The sequence below is a fragment of the Syzygium oleosum genome, unplaced genomic scaffold, assembly GCF_021117445.2.
Source record: "Syzygium oleosum isolate NSW1041296 unplaced genomic scaffold, Sole_v2.1 Sole_v2.38, whole genome shotgun sequence".
Classification (NCBI taxonomy): Eukaryota; Viridiplantae; Streptophyta; class Magnoliopsida; order Myrtales; family Myrtaceae; genus Syzygium; species Syzygium oleosum.
This window is the reverse complement of record NW_026607522.1, coordinates 1,139,153-1,162,172: the sequence shown is the minus strand read 5'-3', so window position 1 is coordinate 1,162,172 and position 23,020 is coordinate 1,139,153. Positions and strand designations below refer to the sequence as shown.

The 23,020-nt window shown below is 39.8% G+C and overlaps 2 protein-coding genes across 4 annotated transcripts; one reads left to right on the top strand and one right to left on the bottom strand.

The window, feature by feature from the left end:
• Positions 1-953: 953 nt before the first annotated feature.
• LOC130134348 (F-box/LRR-repeat protein 4-like) lies at positions 954-8,677 on the top strand. Of its 2 annotated transcripts, none has more exons than XM_056305723.1 (8): positions 954-1,365; positions 3,581-3,832; positions 4,099-4,505; positions 4,901-5,086; positions 5,874-6,066; positions 6,847-6,923; positions 7,233-7,383; positions 8,079-8,677. In XM_056305723.1, exons 1-8 carry the CDS (start codon positions 1,099-1,101, stop codon positions 8,373-8,375), a joined length of 1,830 nt encoding a protein of 609 aa, XP_056161698.1. In that variant the 5' UTR covers positions 954-1,098; the 3' UTR covers positions 8,376-8,677. The 2 variants fall into 2 exon arrangements, with proteins under 2 accessions (XP_056161698.1, XP_056161697.1); XM_056305722.1 differs by having other exon boundaries at positions 954-1,395.
• A 2,227-nt stretch (positions 8,678-10,904) lies between these two features.
• LOC115691361 (pyruvate, phosphate dikinase, chloroplastic-like) lies at positions 10,905-19,320 on the bottom strand. Of its 2 annotated transcripts, XM_056305606.1 has the most exons (20): positions 19,076-19,320; positions 17,788-17,844; positions 17,312-17,545; positions 16,976-17,113; positions 16,571-16,733; positions 16,214-16,449; positions 15,994-16,122; positions 15,565-15,744; positions 15,052-15,189; positions 14,154-14,318; positions 13,919-14,080; positions 13,729-13,818; positions 13,466-13,604; positions 13,164-13,341; positions 12,593-12,722; positions 12,293-12,421; positions 12,041-12,178; positions 11,851-11,928; positions 11,498-11,589; positions 10,905-11,187 (listed from the first exon to the last, which is right to left on the bottom strand). In XM_056305606.1, the coding sequence occupies exons 1-20, from the start codon at positions 19,145-19,147 to the stop codon at positions 11,145-11,147; spliced, it is 2,691 nt and encodes an 896-aa protein (XP_056161581.1). In that variant the 5' UTR covers positions 19,148-19,320; the 3' UTR covers positions 10,905-11,144. The 2 variants fall into 2 exon arrangements, with proteins under 2 accessions (XP_056161581.1, XP_056161582.1); XM_056305607.1 differs by lacking the exon at positions 17,788-17,844.
• Positions 19,321-23,020: the final 3,700 nt, after the last annotated feature.

The following is a 23,020-nucleotide window of genomic DNA, read 5'->3' as shown; positions in this document are numbered from 1 at the left end:
AATTGTATATAAATTTGACAAATGATCCCTGTATGGAAACGCCACACATATTTGTACACAATGCAAGTGAATGTTAAAAGTGTTGGTGTCAGCTATGTCCGTCAAATCGTTTATAAGGAGTGCCTATATTAGGTATATCAAGAGCGATTTACCAAGTAATCTAATCTTAAATGGCCTTCTAAATAAGTGGGTCGTGCCCTAGATTCGTCACAAGCTGTCACATCGCTTAATATGTACAGTCATGTGATGAACTTGCCTAAGTATAATTGACATTGTTCCATATATCTACCAAATCATCTGTTACTATGCTGAACTTGTCATTGGCGCGTAATTATGATAGTGTTTTTTTGGTTGCATTTCCTACCAAAATCAAATATTTTCCCTTTTAGAGCCTGATTCCTTACCCAAATTAGCAGCCTTACCAAAAGAGGACTTAAAGTAAAGGCAAATTACACTTTTGACATCGATCGATCGAGACAGCCAAGCATGATCCGTAACCTGTTTGGTCATAAACCCGAACCCCTCAGCCGCTCTTCCATCTCGGGAAATGTCGGCGCCCTTGTGACGTGCGACCGTCACGCATGCCGTACGTGACTTTAATGCGATCTGTACTCGGTAATGTGGCAATAACGAACTCGCTTAAAATAAATAGTAGTTATGGTTCGAGCTGAATATTTCGATCTCACGCTCACGATTTCTATAATAACGGACGAAAGGTTCTCAATGTTTTTTTGTTGGTCGGAAAAATGTTACACCGATGTTGATCGTTCCTTCCTACCCAATTTACCCCTGAAAAAAACAAACCGTTATACACTTGAGCACCCGCAAATATTAAGAAAATCAATTTAACAAAAGAGAAGAAGGAAGGGTAAAAAGGTAAAATCGAAGCGGACCGTTTGGCTACATGTATATATAAACCCCCTCCCTCCCTCCGCCTCTTGCTCCTGCTCCTCCGCCGTCCGCCGCCGCCCGCCGCCGCGCGCGCTCGCCGGAGAAGCACACACCCGACCGACGCACCTCCCATTTCTCTCTCCCTCCTCCCTCCCTCCCCGTCGTTCTCATCCCCGCCGGTCGAACCGACCGACCGACCGGCCGGCCATGCGGGGCCACGACAGGATCAACGGCTGCCTGCCGGACGAGCTGATGGTCGAGATCTTCAGTCGGCTGGACTTGAAGTCGAGCCACGACGCCTGCTCCCTCGTCTGCAAGCGGTGGCTCGGCCTCGAGCGGCTTACCCGCACCACCCTCCGGGTCGGCGCGTCCGGCACCTCCGACCGCTTCTTCAAGCTCCTCTCCCGCCGCTTCACCGGCGTGAGGAACGTCCACATCGACGAGCGCCTCTCCCTTACCCCCCGGGCTCGCCACGTAAGCTGTCGAATTCGCCGTCGCTTCCTTGTGAATTCTTCCTTGTTTCGTGACCTGTTGCCTGTGCGATCGTGGTGGGGCGTCGTCGATTGTGGAATTCGGTAGTGGGTCTCGAGAGCTAGGGCTGTCGGAGAGGCGACTCTTGATCGCTCCGTGGCCTTTGTTCTGCTGAAGTTATCTCGTTCTCTGTGATTATGTGAGTTTAAAGCCCCCGTGTTGTGAAGAATGGATGGTGTTCCTGTGCATGGAATGGTGGAGGGAAATTGGGGAACGTTGCATGTCTAGAAGCGGGTACGACGCGGGTCGATTTCGATAATTTTCTACCTAGAAATGGTATATAGATGGTTAAGTTCTTCGATGCTGAACTAGAAACTGTCACTTGGTATGAATTCGGAGATTAATTGCTGAGATCCTACGTAAGATCATATGAAAGATTGCAAGCCATCTGATGACGTCAACACGGGCGATCATTTGTTAGCAATATCATCCTAAACATTAATGTGGGAGGACTACTTCGACTACTAACCTTATTTAGGTTTAGTTCATGGAACCAATGAGAGAACGGCTTAAGTCGTTCGAGGATGTAGCTGGCGTGAAAGATTCCCTTTATTGAACATTGAAATTGTTGATATTGACATTCCAGATCATCAGTGTACGATAAATGAAGTATCTGTTTTAAATCATGATTGTCAGGTGAATAATATATTTTGATGAGCCGCAATAAATTTTGTTGAAAGGAGTCTTTGGCATTTGATTTGCATGACTTCACGATCAAATCATTTCTTAATTTTAACGTCTTTGCCTCTGGAAGTGTGCTCCTTAATTATCGAATTGATTTATGGCTGGGATTCAATCTTACTCTCTTGTAGCATTTCATAAGAAAAAAGAAATCCACCATGAGTTTGAGGCATGAAATGCCAACCCTCAAAAGAGCTCAAAGCCAGTACGGAGCTCATTTATAAAGTCACAGAATATATGGTATCAATCAAAGCATTTACATCCAAGTGTAAATCCCCACAAAATCAAATGGTTGATTTGCGATTAATGCCTGAATAGCAGACTCTTGCCCTTCAAAGACTCTTATCTGTCTTTCCAAACCAATCAAACTGTAGAAAGAGAAATTAAGGATACCTGTTTTGTCTTATAAGGAGGGATCTGAATATCCCGCCACACCCATAATTCTTAGTTAACAGACTGACTATAACCTAGCATAGGCTTAGCTCTATAGAGGCAACAGAATTCTTCTTGTACCAATGAAAATCCTTTAACCATCGTTTTTAGTTGGACATTGTTCTTACTCTTGAGCTATTGACCTGTTGTTTGTTATCGTAATAGTATTCAAGCCTGTATCTTCCAAAGGGAAAGATAAGTTGCATATATCTAAATGCACCCTTTGCCTTTACTGGTAAAAGTAGTAAAGACAAATAATTTGGCAAGGGCTCTTAGTCTATACTTTCTGGAAGAGGTAAAAATAGTTGCTATGCTGACTGCTGTAATTATTTTATATTGATTTTTTTTAAAAGACTTTCTCTCTAATGGTCCTATTTTTCTCTAGAAGCTAATTGTGTTGAAAGTACAGTCGACTTTTAACAGGTCATTGGATCACTTTGTCTATGATACATGAATGATTTGTTTTGGATAAGTTCTGAGAAATTTGCTATGAGGCACCAAGGGAGTGCTGCCCATTTACAAAATGAGCTTGCAGGCAAAAAGAGCTCAAGGAAAAGCACAAATGATGTTAGTAGTTATCTTTGTCATTTGTGGCACTTTCGGATCAATAATTAGCTTTTTCTCAACACATAGAGTGTGAATCAAACCCACGTTTGATACAAGTTTTTCCCTTCTGAATGAGGTTGACAATAAGTTCTTTCAAAATTGACTATTTGTCTTTCTATTAGAGGTGTTCCAGAAATGTCTGTGATTTAAGGAGGTTTAATATGAAAATGGGAATGAAGAAGAAGACAAAAACAACTCGATATGAAAAGACATAAGGGAGAAACTTTTTGGCATAGAAGAGTCCTCATCGCACCTGAAAGTTAGTAACTAATTGAGAAGTAAATAAATGGGGTTGTGAAGCAGCTAGACTACCATGTGCAAGTGCATCATGGTGGCAAAACCAACCTCTTCAGCATGGGTTTAAAGTGGCTTCTATATCTGTTTTAAGCAGGTTTATTGTCAATTGCATGGTTTGTGAGAAATTTTATTAACCTTTCAGGGAAGAAGGCGTCACAATGATCAGTTTGCAGACGCAGCGCTTTTATTTCTTAGGTCGCATGATGAAACTGAGAGAAGCAATGTTGCAGACGTAGTTGAGTCTTATTCATTATCAGATGATGGATTGGCTGTTCTTGGTGAAGGTTTTCCGAATCTGGAGAAGTTAAGCTTGATCTGGTGCTCCAACATCTCGAGTGTGGGGTTAAGATCCGTTGCTGAGAGGTGTGTGTCCTTGAAATCTTTGGACTTGCAGGTAGGTACTTTACTTTATTAATTGTTATAATTTTCAGGACTCCATCTCTTTATATGTAGATTTTGTTGCTCGATCTCATCAAGCTTCTACCTAGTGTCTAGACTCCTTTTATTTAATCAGAGCTTTCCAAAGGAGACATTAGTTTTCGTACAAGCTAGTAATAGTACATTTACACTTTTACTTATCAAGAATGTTTAATGGATGCAGTTTCTATTCTATTCTCTCTTCCTTCTGCAATTCCAAGGATTTCTTTTTCCCCTTTCTAGGGTTGCTATGTTGGAGATCAAGGCTTAGTTGCTGTTGGAGAGTGTTGCAAGCAACTTGAAGAGTTGAATTTGCGGTTTTGTGAGGGCTTGACTGACAGGGGGTTGGTTAAATTAACCGTTGGGTGTGGGAGATCATTAAAATCTCTTGGTATTGCTGCCTGTGCAAAAATAACCGATGCTTCCCTAGAAGCAGTGAGCTCTCACTGCCAATATCTTGAGACGTTGTCATTGGATTCAGAGTTCATGCATGATACTGGGCTTCTCGCTGTGGCGAAAGGATGCCATTTTTTGAAGGTCTTGAAGCTTCATTGTGTAAATGTTACAGATGAAACCCTGAGGATTGTAGGCAGGTGCTGTTTATCATTAGAGGAGCTAGCTCTACACAGTTTCCAGAGATTCACTGATGTGTCAGTAACTCTTCAATCTTCTTATTAAAACTTTACACATTTCCCCTGGCTAGTTCTTCTCCGTATATTTGATGAAGCTTTGCATGAATACTTCCACTTTCTTGTCATTTTTGGTTGATGATGCATGAAAAGGTTTTAAAGCTAAGAAGTAGCACTGTAGCAGATACTATTCTCCCCCTCATGTTATTCATTATTATTCTTTTAATTGGAATTGTTGATTGATCACTTCCACAGTGCCTAGGATATGCTTTTATTCTGTTTGGGCTTGTCTGGATAGGGTATTATGTTAATAACCTTTTTATCTTACTCTGTATCATGTAAAAGCTCACTCGTCCAGCTTTTCGAAATTTTTCTTTATGGTGGTTTCTTTTGACTTTTGCTGCATCTTGTTTCAGGGGTTTACACTCGGTTGGGAATGGGTGTAAAAGTTTGAAGAGTCTAACTTTGACTGACTGCAATGTCCTCACCGACGATGGTTTGGAAATAGTTGCAACTGGTTGCAAACAACTTACTCATCTTGAAGTGAATGGTTGCCATGGCATTGGGACTGTTGGACTGGAGTCAGTGGGGAAGTCTTGCCCGTATGTTTCTATAAGTTTTCCATAGAAAAACTAGTAGAGCTTCTTTAGAGTTCTTTTTGTTGCCTTCATTTGGATGGTAGCTTCTTTTGGTTGTTCTGTCAGCCCTTGGTTGCAGGCTCATAACTTTGAGGAATATTATGAGTCATAAGCCATAACATGTAGAATTTGTGCTTTTCTGCAAGTAGCTTGTTAATTTCTTTTTATTTGGCTGCTTTCTTGCTCTCATTAGTATTCTCTAATGAAGTTCATGTATATTACAAGGTTCTCATCCTTGTTCCAATTGATGTTTTCTCCCATCATGAGAACTATTACCTAGTTTTTTCGCTGGTACTGCATTTTGACTTGATAGATTGCTTGCCCACGTTGTGATTAGGACCTGTAATGAAATGTATCCTTTGATTTGGTGTCATGTCTTCATGTCCGATGTGTGGACCGTATGATCAACAAATTTGTCAACTTAGATAATCAATTTAGCCATGCAATTTGCAATACGTTTTGGTGTCTGTTGTTTTCAACTAGACAGGTAGAGTTATCCTTTACTCTGGTCATTTTACTGATAGATATGGTTTTCATGGAATTAGGTCTTGGCTATTTTTCTATGTTCTCCCTTACATTCCGAAATGGATATAGTAGGTTCAATTTATCTTCAACCAAGATGAACTATTATAGCTTGCATTTGATGCAGAAAGAGCAAGATGTATCCCATGTCTAGATCTTCACATTTAGCTGAGCAATATAATTGTGGTTTTTTTGTTTGTTTTGGCTTAAAGCTCTCAATCGGATGCAGGAATCTCACTGAGCTGGCTTTGTTATACTGCCAAAGAATTGGCACCCGTGCACTTCTTGAAATTGGTAGGGGCTGTAAATTTTTGCAAGCTCTTCACTTGGTCGATTGCTCCAGCATAGGAGATGATGCAATTATTAGTATAGCCAAAGGCTGCAAAATATTGAGGAGACTTCATATTCGCCGATGCTACGAGGTTGACTCTCTGTGCCTCTTATTGCCGACTTTATGGTGCTAGTAAATAATACCGCTGTAATTTTAACCAGAAAGTACCACATATTATGATTCTGTCTTTTTCTTAAGTCTTTCAGGTTAATTTCAGTTATGCTCGGCGCTATTTCACTTGTTGTCTCTGGCAGATGCCAGTCATATATAAGGATATTAAGGAGCTTTCTCTCTCTTAATCTTGCCGTGATTTGATTCTTTTTCAGAAGAACGAATGTTTCCAATAGAGTTTTTATCATTGTTTTTGTTTATTTTTATTTTTTTGTTTTTCTGGGGATGGGAGGATGGTTTGGTTCCTTACTTTGCCCCTTTAATGTAAAATATTCATTTAATACAAGCGAGCGTGGTGGCCATGGACTGTATTCTTGAACTTACATATTTTGGGAAGAGGGAAGCAATTGAGGCCACGATCGAAGGACGGTGAAAAAGCGGGTGGAGTTGTAGAAACGACAGCAATGGCGATTTAAGCTGAAAGTAGGATAGAGAAGAAGAGTAACAGGGCAGAGAGAAAATCATTTAAAAATCATTTGCGATCTGCACATTAAGATTTTTGCTCTGTTGGGTCTGTTTCTTAAACCATGGCACTGTCCTATTAGGTCTTTAAGTTTACTTCTCCCAATGAAAACCTTTTGCTGTTCTACACCGCATAGTGGTCGTCAGAGGCAAGGAGGAATTCATGGTTGTTACATGGTTGTTATTTTGTTCTCATGTGACATGAATTATCGTTTAATCATTTTCTTCTCTCAAATAGATTGGTGACAGGGCAATTGTTGCTATTGGTCGGCATTGCAAGTCTCTGACAGATCTGAGCATTCGTTTTTGTGATAGGTAATGGTCTTCTAGATATCTTCCACTTCTGTTCTGCAACCCCCCCCTCTCTCTCTCTCTCTCTCTCATTTGTATTTTAAATGAGTAGCTATCATTTGTTATAGTTAAGCTGTCAAGCTTTTTTATTATCTGTTTTCTCTACCCCTTCAATAAAGCCTACCCCACTTATCTGCACTTCTCAATAGTGGAGTAAGGTTTAGTTTGTTGTGGTTGTTGTACTCTTTTTGGCCCCTCCTTTGTAACTTTGTGAACTTATTGGATTTCTTGATGCCTTCTATTATTGCTGACTCTATGATTTTCTTGATATAGAGTTGGTGATAGGGCCCTAATAGCTATTGGGAAGGGTTGCAACTTAACCGATTTGAATGTCAGTGGCTGTCATCAGATTGGTGATCGTGGAATTATAGCCATTGCAAGAGGTTGCCCTCAGCTCCGCTCCCTTGATGTTAGTGTCCTTCAGGTCGGTGCTCTCTCTTGCTCTCAAAGACTTTTGCTCCTATTTCTTCCCTTCAAATATTTCTTTTTCTTTATAAAGTAGTAATTTGTTAACAGGGAAAACTGTTTTGAGTACATGAGGAATATAAAATAACAGTAGAAGGAAGAGTAATAAGACAGCTAATTCAAAAAAATTGGCACATGAAGCCCGTAAACGCTTTCTTCCCTCGAAATCCTTCTGTCTAGTGATGTACTGCATGTGTTTATGCCTTTCTGTTGTGGCAAATTTTGCATTCTGTCTGTCCATAATCCTGTTACTGCTTGCTCTGTACCCTTTGACAATAAAACTCTGCAGTTGCGTAGCTTTTCTTTGCAAATTTCACAACAAAAGGAATTTTTTGTTTTGTTTTCTTTTCCAATAGGAGTCCTTTAATTTCTTCTTGTGAATCTGCTCACTATAGGGTGTGCCTAGTGGCCGCTGGCAATCTTTTTCAATTTGATGGGGGACTGCAGTCGTATAGGAGTGCAGTGTTTGCTTTCGTTGATCTGTCTTAATATGTAGTTAGCTCTCAATCTTGTTTTTCTCTGGATTGCCGCAAACCCAATCTTTGATTCCTTTTGGCTTTTAGATGCGAGGATGCATAGTTAATGTTCAATTAATTTTTCCCTTGTATCCTATTAGACACGAATTTTTTTGCGAAATCGAAATATTCTCCGCAGAGATTGGGGGACATAACAATGGCTAAGCTAGGAGAAGGGTGTCCCTTGCTCAGAGATATGATCATTTCTCACTGCCGCCACATAACCGACGCCGGGCTGTCCCATCTGGTCAGAAACTGCAGCATGCTTGAGACGTTCCACATGGTTTATTGCCATGGCATAACCTCAGCCGGGGTCGCGACCGTGGTCTCCGGCTGCCCCAACATCAAGAAGGTCCTGGTCGAGAAATCGAAGGTCAGCGAGAGGACCCAACGCAGGGCCGGGTCGGTGATCTCCTACCTGTGCGTGGACCTTTAGAAAGAGAAAGGGGCTCTCTACATGGAAAGTTTAGATCCTTTATCTATTTTTACCCAGAGTTTCCAGGGACATGCATTTTCTGGTTGTGAACTCTGTTGATATTTTCATTCAGGGTCAGGCGCCATAGCTTTCTAAGGTTTTTAAGTTAAACCGAAGTGACACAAGGTTATTTTGGTGGTTTTCAAATGTCTTGTTTGCATGTAAAGACTAAATAGACTTGTTGCATGCTGTTCTTAATAAGGTGGAGTCTTCTGAACTTCAATAATGGGAAAATCAAGACGAGAAGTCTCATTTGGACGTTATTTCTTTCTGTTGTGTGCCTTTCAGATTTCCAGCTGGTGAAATTTATGGTGGAAAATTAGGGCGCGTTTGGTAACGTTTCTATTTCTCTATTTTTCTATTCTTCTGTTCCCTGGAACAAAAAAAGAACATAAATCCGTTTGGTAACGCATTTTATTTTTCTATTTCCTGAAATAGAAAAGTGGCCAAGAAATAGATTTGGAGCAGAAATAAGAAGTAGATTTTTTCTACTTCTTTTTTCCTAGAAATAAAAAAAGAAATAGAAAGGTCCGGTCCTCAAGCCGCAACCTCAGCTCCTCCTCCATCCTCCGTTGTCCGTAAACCGTCTCAAAGCACAGGTCCGTTCCATTCCCGGTAGGAATAATAATAATAAATTCATAAAAAATTAAAAAAAATTAAGAAAATTCCAAAAATTCATAAAAATCAGAAAAATTCTCAAAAAATCCATAAAAATCTGAAAAATTCAGAAAACCCACAAAAATTCGCAAAATTATGAAATTGAAAAAATTAAAATTAAATTCATAAAAAATTTCTGAAAAATAAAAATAAATAGATTTAGGGAAAGTAAAAAATTTTAATAAATTTCCTTACCAAAAATTTTTTTTTAAATAAATTTTACCCCAAAAAAATAAAAAAATTCACAAAATGGCTTGAAATACCTGTGGCCACCAACTTTGAGTGAAATTTAAATTTTTTGAAGTGCCCAAAAAAAATCAAAAAATTCAAAACTTCACAGAATGGCTTAGCATACATGTGACCACCCACTTTGAGTGAAATTTAAATTTTTTTAGGTGCACAAAAATAATCCAAAATTCAAAAATTCAAAACTTCACAGAATGACTTAGAATACCCGTGGCCACCCACTTTGAGTGAAATTTAAATTTTTTGAGGTGCCAAAAAAAAATCAAAAAATTCAAAACTTCACAGAATTGCTTTGAATACCTGTGGCCACCCACTTTGAGTGAAATTTAATTTTTTTGAGATGCCCAAAAGTAAAAAACAAATTCAAAAATTCAAAACTTCACAAAATGGCTTAGAATACCTGTTGCCACTCACTTTGAGTGAAATTTAAATTTTTTGAGGTGCTAAAAAAAATCAAAAAATTCAAAATTTCACAGAATTACTTAGAATACCTGTGGCCACCCACTTTGAGTGAAATTTAAATTTTTTGAGGTGCCCAAAAATAATCAAAAATTTAAAACTTCACAAAATGGCTTAGAATACCTGTGGCTACCCACTTTGAGTGAAATTTAAATTTTTTGAGGTGCTAAAAAAATCAAAAAAATAAAAAAATTCAAAACTTCACAGAATTGCTTAGAATACCTGTGGCCACCCACTTTGAGTGAAATTTAAATTTTTTGAGGTGCCCAAGTGGTATTTTTGAAGATTCCTTAGTTTAGAAATTAAAAAGGGTTTTAAACCCCTAAAAAGGATTAAACAAACCAATAAACCATGCTTATTGATTTTTTTTCACTTATAACTTGTACTTATAGTTAAATAAAAAATATAGATTTGAATGCAAAAAATTGGGAATAGAAATTTTTTTGGTTGTACCAAACGCATTTCTGTTCTTTTTCTATTCCAGGAATAGAAATTTTGTGCAGTTACCAAACGCATTATTTTGCTCGGAAACTCTTTCAGGAAATAGAAATAGAAAAAACTATTTCTGAAAAGAAATTGTTCCCAGAAATAGAAACGTTACCATACGCACCCTTACTTTTTGATCTTTCTACTCCTTGCTTTGACCATGATACCTTGGGATGTGGACCCTAAGGATCCATTTGTATAGTGGAAAATGACTTTTTTGTCGAAATATATTTTCAAAGGAATTCATTTTCAGGAAAGATGATTTCATTTTCCTACGCTTTGTTGTAGTACCCCCCTCTCTCGATAAAATTTTTGCAGGGGCTCAGTTTATGGATGACATGGACAAATATGATCATAATGTCCGAGCCGCCGGGGAGTTTATGGCTTTCAGTGAACACTAGTGTTGGTCTCGCATATTCTTGAAACGTTATCGAGCTCGATTGGTCTAGTTGACTTATGAAGGATGAAGTGGTCTGTTTGTAGTGTACTGGTGGGTCTCCGACACGGCTTGGGCCATTAGGGTTACGTTGATTGTGCAACGTGTGCTCGGGAGTGTCGCGAACTTAGAGATCCGACCCGAAAGATTGCATGGTATCATTACGATCTATGTGACAAATCCATTCAAAGATATGGACAAATCCAGGGCACTCAAAAGACCTACTTAGTAATCCATATAGCAGAACTTCAAATGAGTCTTATACAGATAGGGTGCGTACAGAGCTCAGAGTCAGGCCGTGTGCACGGCACTCGCATACTCTACTTATTTTACAAGGAATTGATCATCATCATCGTCATCATCATCGTGAACATCCTAAAAGGATGAATTATTTTGCAAACCAAGGCTGCGCTAAAAAAACCGGAGAATTTAGCCAACTCTACTCTTCATAGAGCAACTTGAGCTGCAGCTAGCCTTGCAATTGGAACCCTGTTTCAAGTGTCAATGCATCAGCACATCATCAGGTGAAACAAAAAACAGTTTTGGTACGCACAATATCAAAGGCAACAACAACAATTGTAGGCATAGCGTCTTCACTTAACTAACTCGGTTCACTAAATGATGGGACGGACTTTGATCGAGTGCTTAAATGAGTGGAGTCATTGTACGAAGTGGTGGGCTCGTTTAAACACCCATATAATTTCGTGACATAAATTTGGTCGGTAGATGTGTAGTGTCTCTAGCGTTGCTCAGAAGTGAAATTGCCTGAAACTTTGATGAAGGAAACCATCGTTCTTACCTAAATGGCGAACAGGACACGTAGTCCAGCCCAACCTCTGCGAAGAACGCGACAGACGACGGTTCTCCCCCATGCTCCCCGCATATTCCAACCTGTTTTATAAACATCAAGTCGGCTAACCTCCTATACATGCTGGTAAAATAGAGAACCTGGCTCATCCTCAAAAACGAAACAAGAAATGGCCGATTTTGCTTGTTTTGGCGTCAACAAAAATGAATCAAGGATGAACTTCTGATAGTGAGAGTCATGAGACCGGAATTTCAGGACTATGGTAAGGCTAGTTCTTTGAACTAACTCTCAAAATGTTCATTTAGTCCTTCGCTCGCATGTATTTTGTGGGATTTGTTCATTACCTTCAAGGCAGGCCGAGCTTTCCGTCCCTTTTCTATTGCCATCTTGATCAGCTCCCCCACGCCTTTCCGATCAAGTACCTGCAAGTTATTTTCAACATGGTCATAGTAACGAGTTAGAAGGATGATGGTCTAAAAACTGTCGAGGGCTTGATCATTCATGCCGAGTGGTCGATATATATAACTAGCTCACCACAAATGGATCGGCTTGCAAAATGCCCTCTGAGAGATATGTCGGCAAGAACTTGCCGACATCGTCTCTGCTGTACCCAAAAGCCATCTGTGTAAGATCATTCGTCCCGAACGAGAAAAACTCCGCATTCTTTGCTATCTACCATTATTGAATTAGAGGAGAAGAAACAAATTTGAAACTCCAAAATCAGAGAAACTTTCAAGTTGGAAATGGATGGAGAAGAAAATACAGTAAGGATTCATTCTTTCATACCTCGTCCGCGACAAAGCATGCCCTCGGGACCTCGATCATGGTCCCCACCTGATAGCTTATGAAAGAACCGGTCTTGGAGAACACTTTCTTCGCCACACCTTCTATCAGAGTGAACTGATGCTCTAGCTCCTGCGCGTTAGCATTTACGACGGGCCTTTACCTCAAAATGGAAATACTGCAAACCGTCTATTATACATACTATGATGCGTGCAATCTTGAAATGAATTTTCTCTGCTGTCGATGCATAATGAACAGTAATTGGTGGAAATATTGGTTAATAGATAATCGAAGAACTTATACCTCAGGTGTTCCAACGAGTGGAACCATTATCTCGGGAAGGACCTTGATGCCTTCCTTGCTTACCAAGAGTGAAGCCTCAAATATAGCGCGTGCCTGCATCTCCGTCAACTCAGGATACGATATTCCAAGCCTGTACACACGCAGTCAACACTTTTATAAATAATGGTAATGATCTGTCCTTGTTGGACCCAACATCTCACGTCCGTTAGTTAGGCGACTATTTTGGCATCATAATCTTGATCTTAGCTCGAGAATATGATGAGTACATGGCCTAATCCTGTTCTAGACATGTTTTTTTCCCTCTGAAAAGATTGTAGAAGAAGCTGCAAGAGACAAGTATGCTAAGGTGAAGATTGGAAGCCTTAGCTGATAATCTGTCAAAGGTGATCAAGAAAGAAAAAACGAAAAAAAAAAGTGTTTCTGGTTCTGTTTCAGGGATTTCTATGGAAAAATGCCATTCAGTACAGCAGGTACAGATCATGGTGAAAATTAACTATAAAAAATGGATCCTAAATCATCTTGAAACGTCATACAAGATCCCATGAATGTACTCTCTAGATGTACCACAAACCTGCAGCCTCTAAGACCAAGCATTGGGTTAACTTCGGACAATTTCTCGATCTTTGACAGGATTTCTTCCTGACTAATACCAGTCTCCACTGTCAATTCACTGATGATTTCCTCAATGTTTCCTTCAGGGAGGAACTCATGAAGTGGTGGGTCTATCAGACGAATCGTAACAGGAAGACCTGAAGTAGAGAAAATTACGTTGCAATGTTAAAAAGGAGGTCATGAGAAACCGGCCAACAAAAGAGTAGCTTTGATAGAAACTGTATTAAATTGCTTAATTGCTGATCAGCAACAGAATAGTACCATCCATAGCACGGAAAATTCCTGCAAAATCCGATCGCTGAAAAGGAAGCAACATGGTCAACACCGCTTTCCTCTGTTCAGGCGTCACAGCCATGATCATCTTTCTCATATACTTTATCCTCTCTTCAGAAGCGAAAAACTGATCAAACAGAGTAGTGTGCAAATCAACTGTCAATAAGAACAACAGATACAGCTTTGTAGCAAGACAATGTTGCAGAAGATCAAGCAATTGCATGGATTATAGTGCAACAGCAAACTAATACCATGTGCTCGGTTCTGCAAAGTCCAATGCCCTGCGCACCATTTTTTCTTGCGGTTGCAGCATCTTCAGGCGTGTCAACATTAGCCATGACCTTGCGAGCATCGTACCGACATACATGTTAGAACTGATTTCATGTTGGAAGCACAAAATCGACAGAATGCTCTGCTATCTATTATCAATTGAGGAAGCACCTTAAGATGCCTCATTTCGTCAGCCCACAACATAAAGGTCTCGAGATCTCCGCTCAAAGCCGGAGGAGAGAGAGGTTGTTTTCCCAGTATCACTTCGCCTGTTGACCCGTTGAGCGAAATCCATTCTCCTTCCTTGATTACCAAGTCGCCTATCACTAGTACCTGCAAAAAAGACGATCTTTACGCTACATGAAGTACTCCTTTTCAATATACCCCACATGTTACTGCATTGTACCTTCCCAGTGTCATCTACTCGCATATTGGAGCATCCAGAGACACAACATTTTCCCCACCCGCGCGCCACAACAGCCGCATGAGATGTCATGCCGCCTCTAGCTGTCAAAATACCGGCCGCAGCATGCATTCCTCCAACATCTTCTGCGCTAGTCTCTGTCCTTACCTTTAACAAGAACAGAACAAAATGGCAAAATGAATCACAATGAAGGGCAACCAATAATCAGGGATGCATATTTTTTACAAATATTTGCTATACTAGCCAAAGCGCATCAACTTGACTACATAACATTCCAGTGATCAGTTGTTGGATTGTGAGATAATTTATGAATCTTTTTCCTACGAATTGTACTCATGCAACCCAGGTCATTGGAACAGTCACTGAGGGGATTATAACTTTGCGTGACGAGTGCACTGAATATGTTTTGAGTTTAAAGATTTCACTGGATTTAGTTTTCTTCTAATTGATACATACAATATTTGGTAATTCAAATTTAACGAATTAGAATAAATGGGCACTGCTTCCATGAACACTAACAAAATCTATTAACTGATCTTCGACATTTCGACCTGACATTTGGCATATTAGATTATCCCTCTTAGCCGAGCACATCCTCTGCCACAACATCTTATATAATACTCGTTACCTGAGTTTTTCAACCATTATGTTCGTAAAGTTGAGGGGAACTGCTTATCTCTTAATCATACGACTGTTCTTGCAAGTCGACAACATATACTAGCGACATAACTTGTTCTTATGATCAAGCTGCTCATACTTCACTTTTCAACCAAACTGCTCATAAAATTTGCATTATTCACTTTTATCTATCAATAGAATGGTAGAGACTATATGTTTACATATGTATCTGTATACACAGAGAGCAAGGGAGATCGAGTACCAAGATGACATGTTTTCCTTCAGCATGCCACACTTCAGCATCCTCTGCACAGAAAACGACCTGGCCAACTGCGGCACCTGGAGATGCAGGCAAACCCAAGGCAACCACTTTGTCCTTGTAAGCAGATGGGCTATCAAACTGTAGAAAAAAAAGAAAATAATTATCAGTATCCATACCACATTGCATTGTCATCGACCTATAAACTGGTGCATGACTTTTTTTAACATGCACACAGAGCACAGTCCACCACCATCGGAATACACAATGAAGATTAAGAGATACACATATTCTTAGAGAAGACAATTCTGCTTGAGGCTTTTTGGGCTAGGATGGTTGACTTGAGCCCATGTACAAATCCTTGAAAAAATGTGATAAGTTATGTAACGAACACCAAAACAAAACTTCTTTTTTTCTTCCTTCACAATTGCAATTACCACTGAACACTCGACTGTGCTCTTTTCTTTGATACTCCTGACGCAATTACAGGCGACAGACTTAGATCGACGCTACTACCTGTGGATGAAGAAGTTGGTTGAGATGCTGTGGTTCCACCATCTTGATTGCAGAACGCTTATCAATTAGCCCTTCCTTAACCAAGTCTACTGCGATCTTCACAGCACCCGCACCAGTGCGCTTTCCAGTCCGGCACTGCAACATCCACAGCTTATTTTCTTGCACAGTGAACTCTATGTCCTGTCAAAGCCAATATTGTACCAGCTCAATATTAGCCAATATTGCACCAGCTCAATATTAGCCTTTTGCTAATTATGCTGATTCTGCAATAGTTGCACAAAGAATTCAAATAAATCAAGCGAAGAGATCTGGATTGGCAGCTTTGACTTGTCACTCTGGATCATCCGAGAGCGAGGAAAGAAATGCAAGCAAGAAAAAAATATACTGGATCATAGGACTGATCTTGCCATTTTGAGGAAGGACTTTTACCATCATATCTTTGTAGTGTGCTTCTAGGATTTCACAATTCTCCACCAGCTCATTGTAAGCTTCGGGCATGCAATCTTTCATGGAATCCAAGTCCTGAGGCGTTCTAATTCCCGCAACGACATCCTCTCCCTAGAGCATATTCAGCCAGCAAACCATGAGCCAGTAAAGCTCATTAATGCAGAAATTCAAGCAAGAGTGCATTAAAAACCAGCACAATTACCTGAGCATTCATGAGAAACTCTCCATAGAGTTTCTTGTCGCCTGTGCTTGGATTCCTGGTGAAAAGAACACCAGTTCCCGAGGAGTTCCCCATGTTACCAAAAACCATGCATTGAATGTTCACAGCAGTTCCCTTTAGACCCGTTATCTGATTGATGCTTCGATACTTGATGGCCCTCGGGTTATCCCACGAATCAAAAACAGCATGTATAGCCAATTCTAGTTGTGTCTTTGGGTCTGTGAATAGGTTAGAGCAACAGAATGATCAATTCAACTTCTTTTTTAAGTTATTCCAGATAACTTTCATAATCAATTTTCTAAACATTGAATCATGTATTGCTGGGTCTTCGTTCAGTACCTGCAGGAAACTCTATGCCTTTAACTCCAACATAAATCTTCTTGTACTCTTCCACCAGATCTTTGAGATCAGAGGCTGATAAATCAGTATCATGGTCCACACCTTTTGCGCTCTTCATCAACTCTAACTTCTCCTCGAATGAGGAGTGTGAAATGCCCAGTACCTTCAGAATGCAGGAAAAATTTATAAATAAGTCAAAGTAATAGAAAACAAGACGGTGAAAGAGTCATTCCCTATCAAGAAAGTACTCAACGTCAGAGTTTGACTGGTTCTGCCTTGTTACCGAATCACATGAAAAACAAGCGAACAATCTTACTAATGGACTGGTTTATGAGGAAAAAAACTGTATAATAGATTGTTCTCTAGTTTTTTGTGTACAGAGTTGAAGGAGAACAGTCTACTTACAACATTTCCAAACATGTCTAAGAATCGCCTGTATGAGTCATAAGCAAAGCGCTCCCCACTTTTCAGAGCTAAACCAGCCACCACTTCATCATTCAATCCCAGGTTGAGGATAGTGTCCATCATGCCAGGCATGGAGATCTAGTACACATTTCAACGGGAAACAATCGGTAAACAGATATGCCTCAGCATCAAGATAAAAGACACTGAACATCCCTTTAACTAACATACAATTACTTCAAGAGTAAAAGCTAAGCCATCCAATGCCTGGTGGCTCCAACCTCTTTTCCGGGTTAGTTCAACTGATTAAGGACACAGAAGTTGTGATAGAGTTCTTACAGCAGCACCAGAGCGAACAGAGACGAGAAGCGGCTTCAAAGGGTTGCCGAGTAAAGCCCCCATTTCCTTCTCGATGTGTTCCAAAGCTGTCAAAACCTCATCCCACAATCTATCTGGCAACTTTTTCCCATTGAGCAAGTATTCACGGCATGCCTCAGTCGAAATTGTCAGTCCAGGTGGCACGGACAAGCCGATGCTCGCCATCTCGGCCAAGTTGGCTCCTTTCCCTCCCAACTATTAATACATTGGCACGTTAAAGTTCACGAATTATTCCATGATTAATGCATATTTAGACTTCTGATACGAAAAAGCATTTTAAGTGATTACAATCTCGAAAAAGTGAGAAGTAAAACTATATATCAAGGAAGACTAAACACATAATGCTTAACATATACTTGGAATTAAATATTACAACAATCGGTATAGACAATAATTTGTACTTGACTCGCATCTCTATGAAGCTCAAGAATGCTCACCAGGGACTTCATCCCTTTGTTTCCCTCGCACCGTCCCTTGCCAAAGATATACACTCTCTGGCCATCAAGACACAGGAAAAGCAACAATGATATTACAATCTTGATAAATTTTCGCTGCCTTCACAGACCAAACAGGGGTCATCTAAAGATGTACCCAATAACATAAGGCTAATCACAGAGGTTGGAACTGGAGACATTCTGAAAAGGAAAGAGCTAAAATTTAAGCTCTCTTTCAGATAATTCATCTTTATGAAAGAAGAGTACATATCTAAGTTATTTCTCATCTACGTCTTAACTTTGACCACTTCTGGAAGTGCAGGGTACATGGACGATGTAAAGCAAGGTGTTTATGTCATGTAGGTGAGAAGTTCTTGTGTACTTCAGGAGTTCCATGTCACTTCATTGTCCTATGTCGTCCACTCTGGCAACGGTTGAACTTCCATAAATGTGGACCTCACTATCCAATGAACTACATGCATTAGGCCTAAAGTGCCAGATGTATGCAATAATTACTCGACTAATTGAGTGATTTAAGTGGGGGGACTCAGATCGCATGAGGTGGTGACATGGTGCTCTAGAACTACACAAGTATCTCCTTGTAAGGTTTCCGAGGATGATAGCCAGCATATCAATTTTCCGATAGAAGGTAATTTCTGAGGTTTGATGTTGCCTAATGTGCTCGACCTTTTTGCTCCAGAAGAAGAGGCCATGTTTTCCCTCCAACCATTCCAACCATACCTGATCAGTAGCTTTAAATCACCCACTTTTAATTTTAGTTACTTAGGGTGCTGTCCATAAATTTTAATCCACTAATCAGGGGCATGATTGGAGAAAATTATATAGCCCAAAGAAAAGGGAAAAACTATAAAATGGCCCATGTCCTCAAAAATTAATTGCATGCCTAACTGTTCTCGATCCTTCATATTAAGCAGACCTGTGAGAGAGGGAAAGGTCCACCTCATCTTACAGTTCAAGAGCCAGGTTAGAATCTTTACTACTCCTTGAGCGGAGTCAATGACAGTGCAGAGGTAGATCATGTCAGGCTCCCTCTGTTTTTCTTTTACTTTTGTGTTAGTCCGGTAGAGATTTTTACATCCTTGAATTGGTAACACCACCTAGTATGGCACAGAGAACTAGTGCAGCGGTGTTGGCACAGTCTGCAGGAGTTCACTCTCGAGTACAAGAAGAGAAAAACTTCGCACAGACAGACAAATAGCCCAAAGGGTAACCAAGACACAAGACGTCTAAAAAAGACATTAGAGGAGAAGACAAGGAAGGTCTCTCCTACCTTCTTCTCAAGTGAGGCCCTGTTGTTGACTGATGAGTTAACACATGCATGACCATTTGTTCGACTCTCCATCTTCACCAACACACACACACACACTCTCTCTCTCTCTCTCTCTCTCTCTCTCTCTCTCTTCCAATTCTTGTAGAGAACTGCTGTGGGGAAGTTTTTGTTTTCTTTGAAGGGTTTGAGTGCTGGAGTGAGAAAATGGCAGTGTCCTCAGCGTGTGATGAGCAGAGAGGGTGAGAGAGGAGACCACCAATTTATAGTTTCTGGAGGGGCAAAAGCGTGAGCCACCACAACTTGGTGGCGGCTCCTCAAGCTGCCAGCTCGGCTACCCTCCACTACCTGGCTCGGCTCTGTGGCTGCGCTCTCTTCCTCTCTCTCTCTCTCTCCCCGGAAAATACGTGCAACTCAGGAAGAAGTTCTTTGTATGCGTCTTGTCCGAAGCTAACAGCAAATATCAAAGTTTTGTTGTGTGTTTTCCACTGAGTTCAGATAAGTTTGTCACCGGGTCATGCCCGCTGCTTCTCATAGCGGATTGGATGACATCAATTCTGGGATTGAATCACCAACCTTATTCCTTATCTGTTCTTTTAGCTCTTATCAATTTAATCAATGTAGGATTGTAGACTCTCTCTCTCTCTCTCTCTCTCATGATAGTTTTAGGTATAACTTGATAACGCAAATTGACACCCATTGGGCATGCAGCTCAATGTGAAGGGAATTGGGTAGGGGTGGAGTGGGTTAGGGACGTTTAATTTCATATGTGAGTTTGACTCACACTCTCTGCAAGAGCAAAAATATGAGAGAGAGAGAGAGAGTAGAACAAATAAAAAGAAAAAAGATAATGCAACTTGACATACGAGAAATGTCAATAATAGGACCGATTGAATAAGAAGTACAAGTTAAAAAAGAAGAAGATGCAAACCATGTACTCCACATTTTGTATTGGAATCCAATCCCACCGTGAATAATGACGTTTTCAAAAATTACATTTTGCATCGTGATAATATAATATAATATCGATTTCATGTTTTATTACTCTAATTGCAAAATTTATTCTAACATTGTTGACGTTCAGAAAATCTCTAAATTCTGTTGTGTTTCTAAAGAAATGAGATTTTTTCCTTACCGGTAGAATTTTGAAGAATTTGGTAATTTCCAAATAAATACCTTTCTCAAAAGTTATCCGTCACTTAATTTCCTAGTAATAACATGATAACTCACCAATTCTTCATTAGTTACTTTTCTTATCTTTAACCAACTTTGATTGAGTTACCGACTAGTTTTAGGTTACAATCTCTTGTTTGAGTTGCGTATAACGTCTATTTATTGTTTCTTAAAGTTATTATCTAATCTATTTACCACTTTTATCTACCTTGCTTGCTAACTTCTTAAATTTACCAACTCTTTTAAAAATCAATAACTCTAATAAGAGCGATTACCAACTTTTCTCTGATTAAGTTACCAATTAATTTTGCGTCACCAATTCTTATTTCAATTAGTTACCTACGTCTGTTTTTTTTTTATTTTAATTAAAAATTTCCCTTATATCGGAAAAAAATTTCTTATTTCTTACTTGCTTTTAGTTACCTTCTTTAATAGCACCTTAAATCTTTCAATTGTTTTATGAAATGAACAACATTTTTGTGTGATTCACTGATTTTTCTCTAATTAAATTACCAACTAACTTTGAATTACCAGTACAACTTTCATTTACCTTACTTATCAACTTACTTACAATATCAATAAGGACGGTAGACCCGATACAGCGATCTCTCACCCAAAAACCCCAAACACACATGCATATGGAACACATTTTTCTTAAAATACTAATTAACTAAAATTATAAATTCATTTTCTCACTTGGCTGGGGAGGACTTTAATTAATAAACTTCTGAAACATTAACTGAAAAAGAAAATAATGTATGCAATAATTTCTTCCTCCTATGAGAGATTGCACGAGTTGAGCCTCTCTACTTACTCATGATCAAATCCTAACTGGGGATGAATTTTAGGCGTGACGTATTCACGTAGGGTGTCGGAGTTCAAGTTCATGTTTGCAGCTCCGACAAGGACAGTTAGATACTTAGAATATGTCCAAAACATGCAAAGATTCATACGATGAGAATTCACTCAAGTCTGGTCCTCTTCCTTCGAGTCCCGAGGCTCCTCACGAGCCATCGTCATCTCCGCACGCCAATCCAAAACATCTTCGCGACGATACAACGTAAAGTACAAAATCCACAAGGGAAAGAGAAAAAAAAGACAGCATATGTCATGAACAAATCCAGACTCGCGGTCCAGCTGCTCCTAATAATCGTTCACAAGCGTTTGTCGAAAATGATGCCAAAGTCCGTTGTCCAACATTTACCCCAATTTTGCTTTGGAGTCTTTGGGAAGCCCGAGATACAGTTGGATTGATCCATATTCGAAATAACATGATAGATTGTAAATACATATATAGACGAATAGGGTCATGTCTAAATCTAATAACAATTTGTCATATCAATTAGTTTATCGGTTTCGGGTTTACGATGCATAGCATTTGTAAACCAGCTTAACCCACACGCATATGGAGCTAACATAAACATGGTGATGTAGTACGGTTCACGTAAACCAACCAGGATCAATAACGTTTGTGCAACGCCTATATGCTGTCGCTGTATCTATTCTTCCCCGTGTCGATTAGTTCAAATGGACACTGGATGGCAAGAGAAAAACGATGTCCAGTTTCGCCCGGATTGACATTCGAAAAGACAAGAATTTCCAAGATTTTAATGTTTTTAATATACGATGAATATCTTTGTTTGAAAGAGGGTAATACCATGGGCTCCGGCGGATTGTAAAACTGGGGGCTGGTGATGCATGCATCTGACTTGCTTACGTCACGTATGTTTATTACAAAGTGACAATGAACATGTAGCTCGTTCCACGCACGATTCGATAATTTTGCCGCAGTGTGTCATGCAATAATTCCATAATCTTTTCTCTGCATCGACGTGGCTTTTATGGTTAAGAAAGACAAGTGGGTATTATATTACTTTTCAATTAGCAATAAGCGTGTGTTAATAAACAAGCTACATGTACACCCAAAAGGTTACATAAAATCTGCGTGTTTTTCTGTGCAAAACATTAATACATATAATAATGATAGCAATAGGATGCGCGTAGAAATGTTATGTAGCGTATTCGAAGTTGAAGCGCGCGGGACAGCGACCACAATCTAATGACATCTTCCTTCCTATTTATTAAACTTTAGTGCAGTTTTAAAAAATGACCAAATTATCCTTATTGTATGAGGAAATCACTCACAACCCTCTCTCCCCATAAAAAAAAGACGAAAGAATCCTAACTTTTGCCCCCTCTTTCCACCTCCCATCCACCCTTTACCGCTGCAGTGAGGACCCTTTTCCTGCCGTCAAACCGTGATCATCGCATCCTGGTTGCCGTCGTAACCCAGCCATATTGTCACATTGCCCGTCAGTCGTGTCCGTTACTTTGCTCCGTGGCTCGCCTATTCTCTTCTCTCCTCTATCGATGAACACAGAGAAGAGCGGGGAAAATTACCAAAAAAGTCATAAATCTATTGTACTTATGTCAATTTAATTATAAACCTTTCAATTGTGTTGATTGAGTCCTAAAACTCTTGATAATGTGCTAATTTAGTCTTTCCGGTTAATTTTGGCTAGAAATTGCTATTGTGAACATTGGCCATCCTAATGGCATGGTTGGCACTGACAATGGACAATTTTTAAAAAAAATTTCAAAAAAAATTCAAAATTTTTAAATTTTTAAATTTTTGAATTTTTTCTTTTCTTTCTTTTTCATTTTCCTTCTTCCTCCATCAGCCATGGGGGCCTCGGCGAGGGTTGGCGACCAGCTACAAGCGAGGGTTGGTGAGGCTTGAGCTTGCCGAGATCTAGTGAGGCCCGACGACTGGTG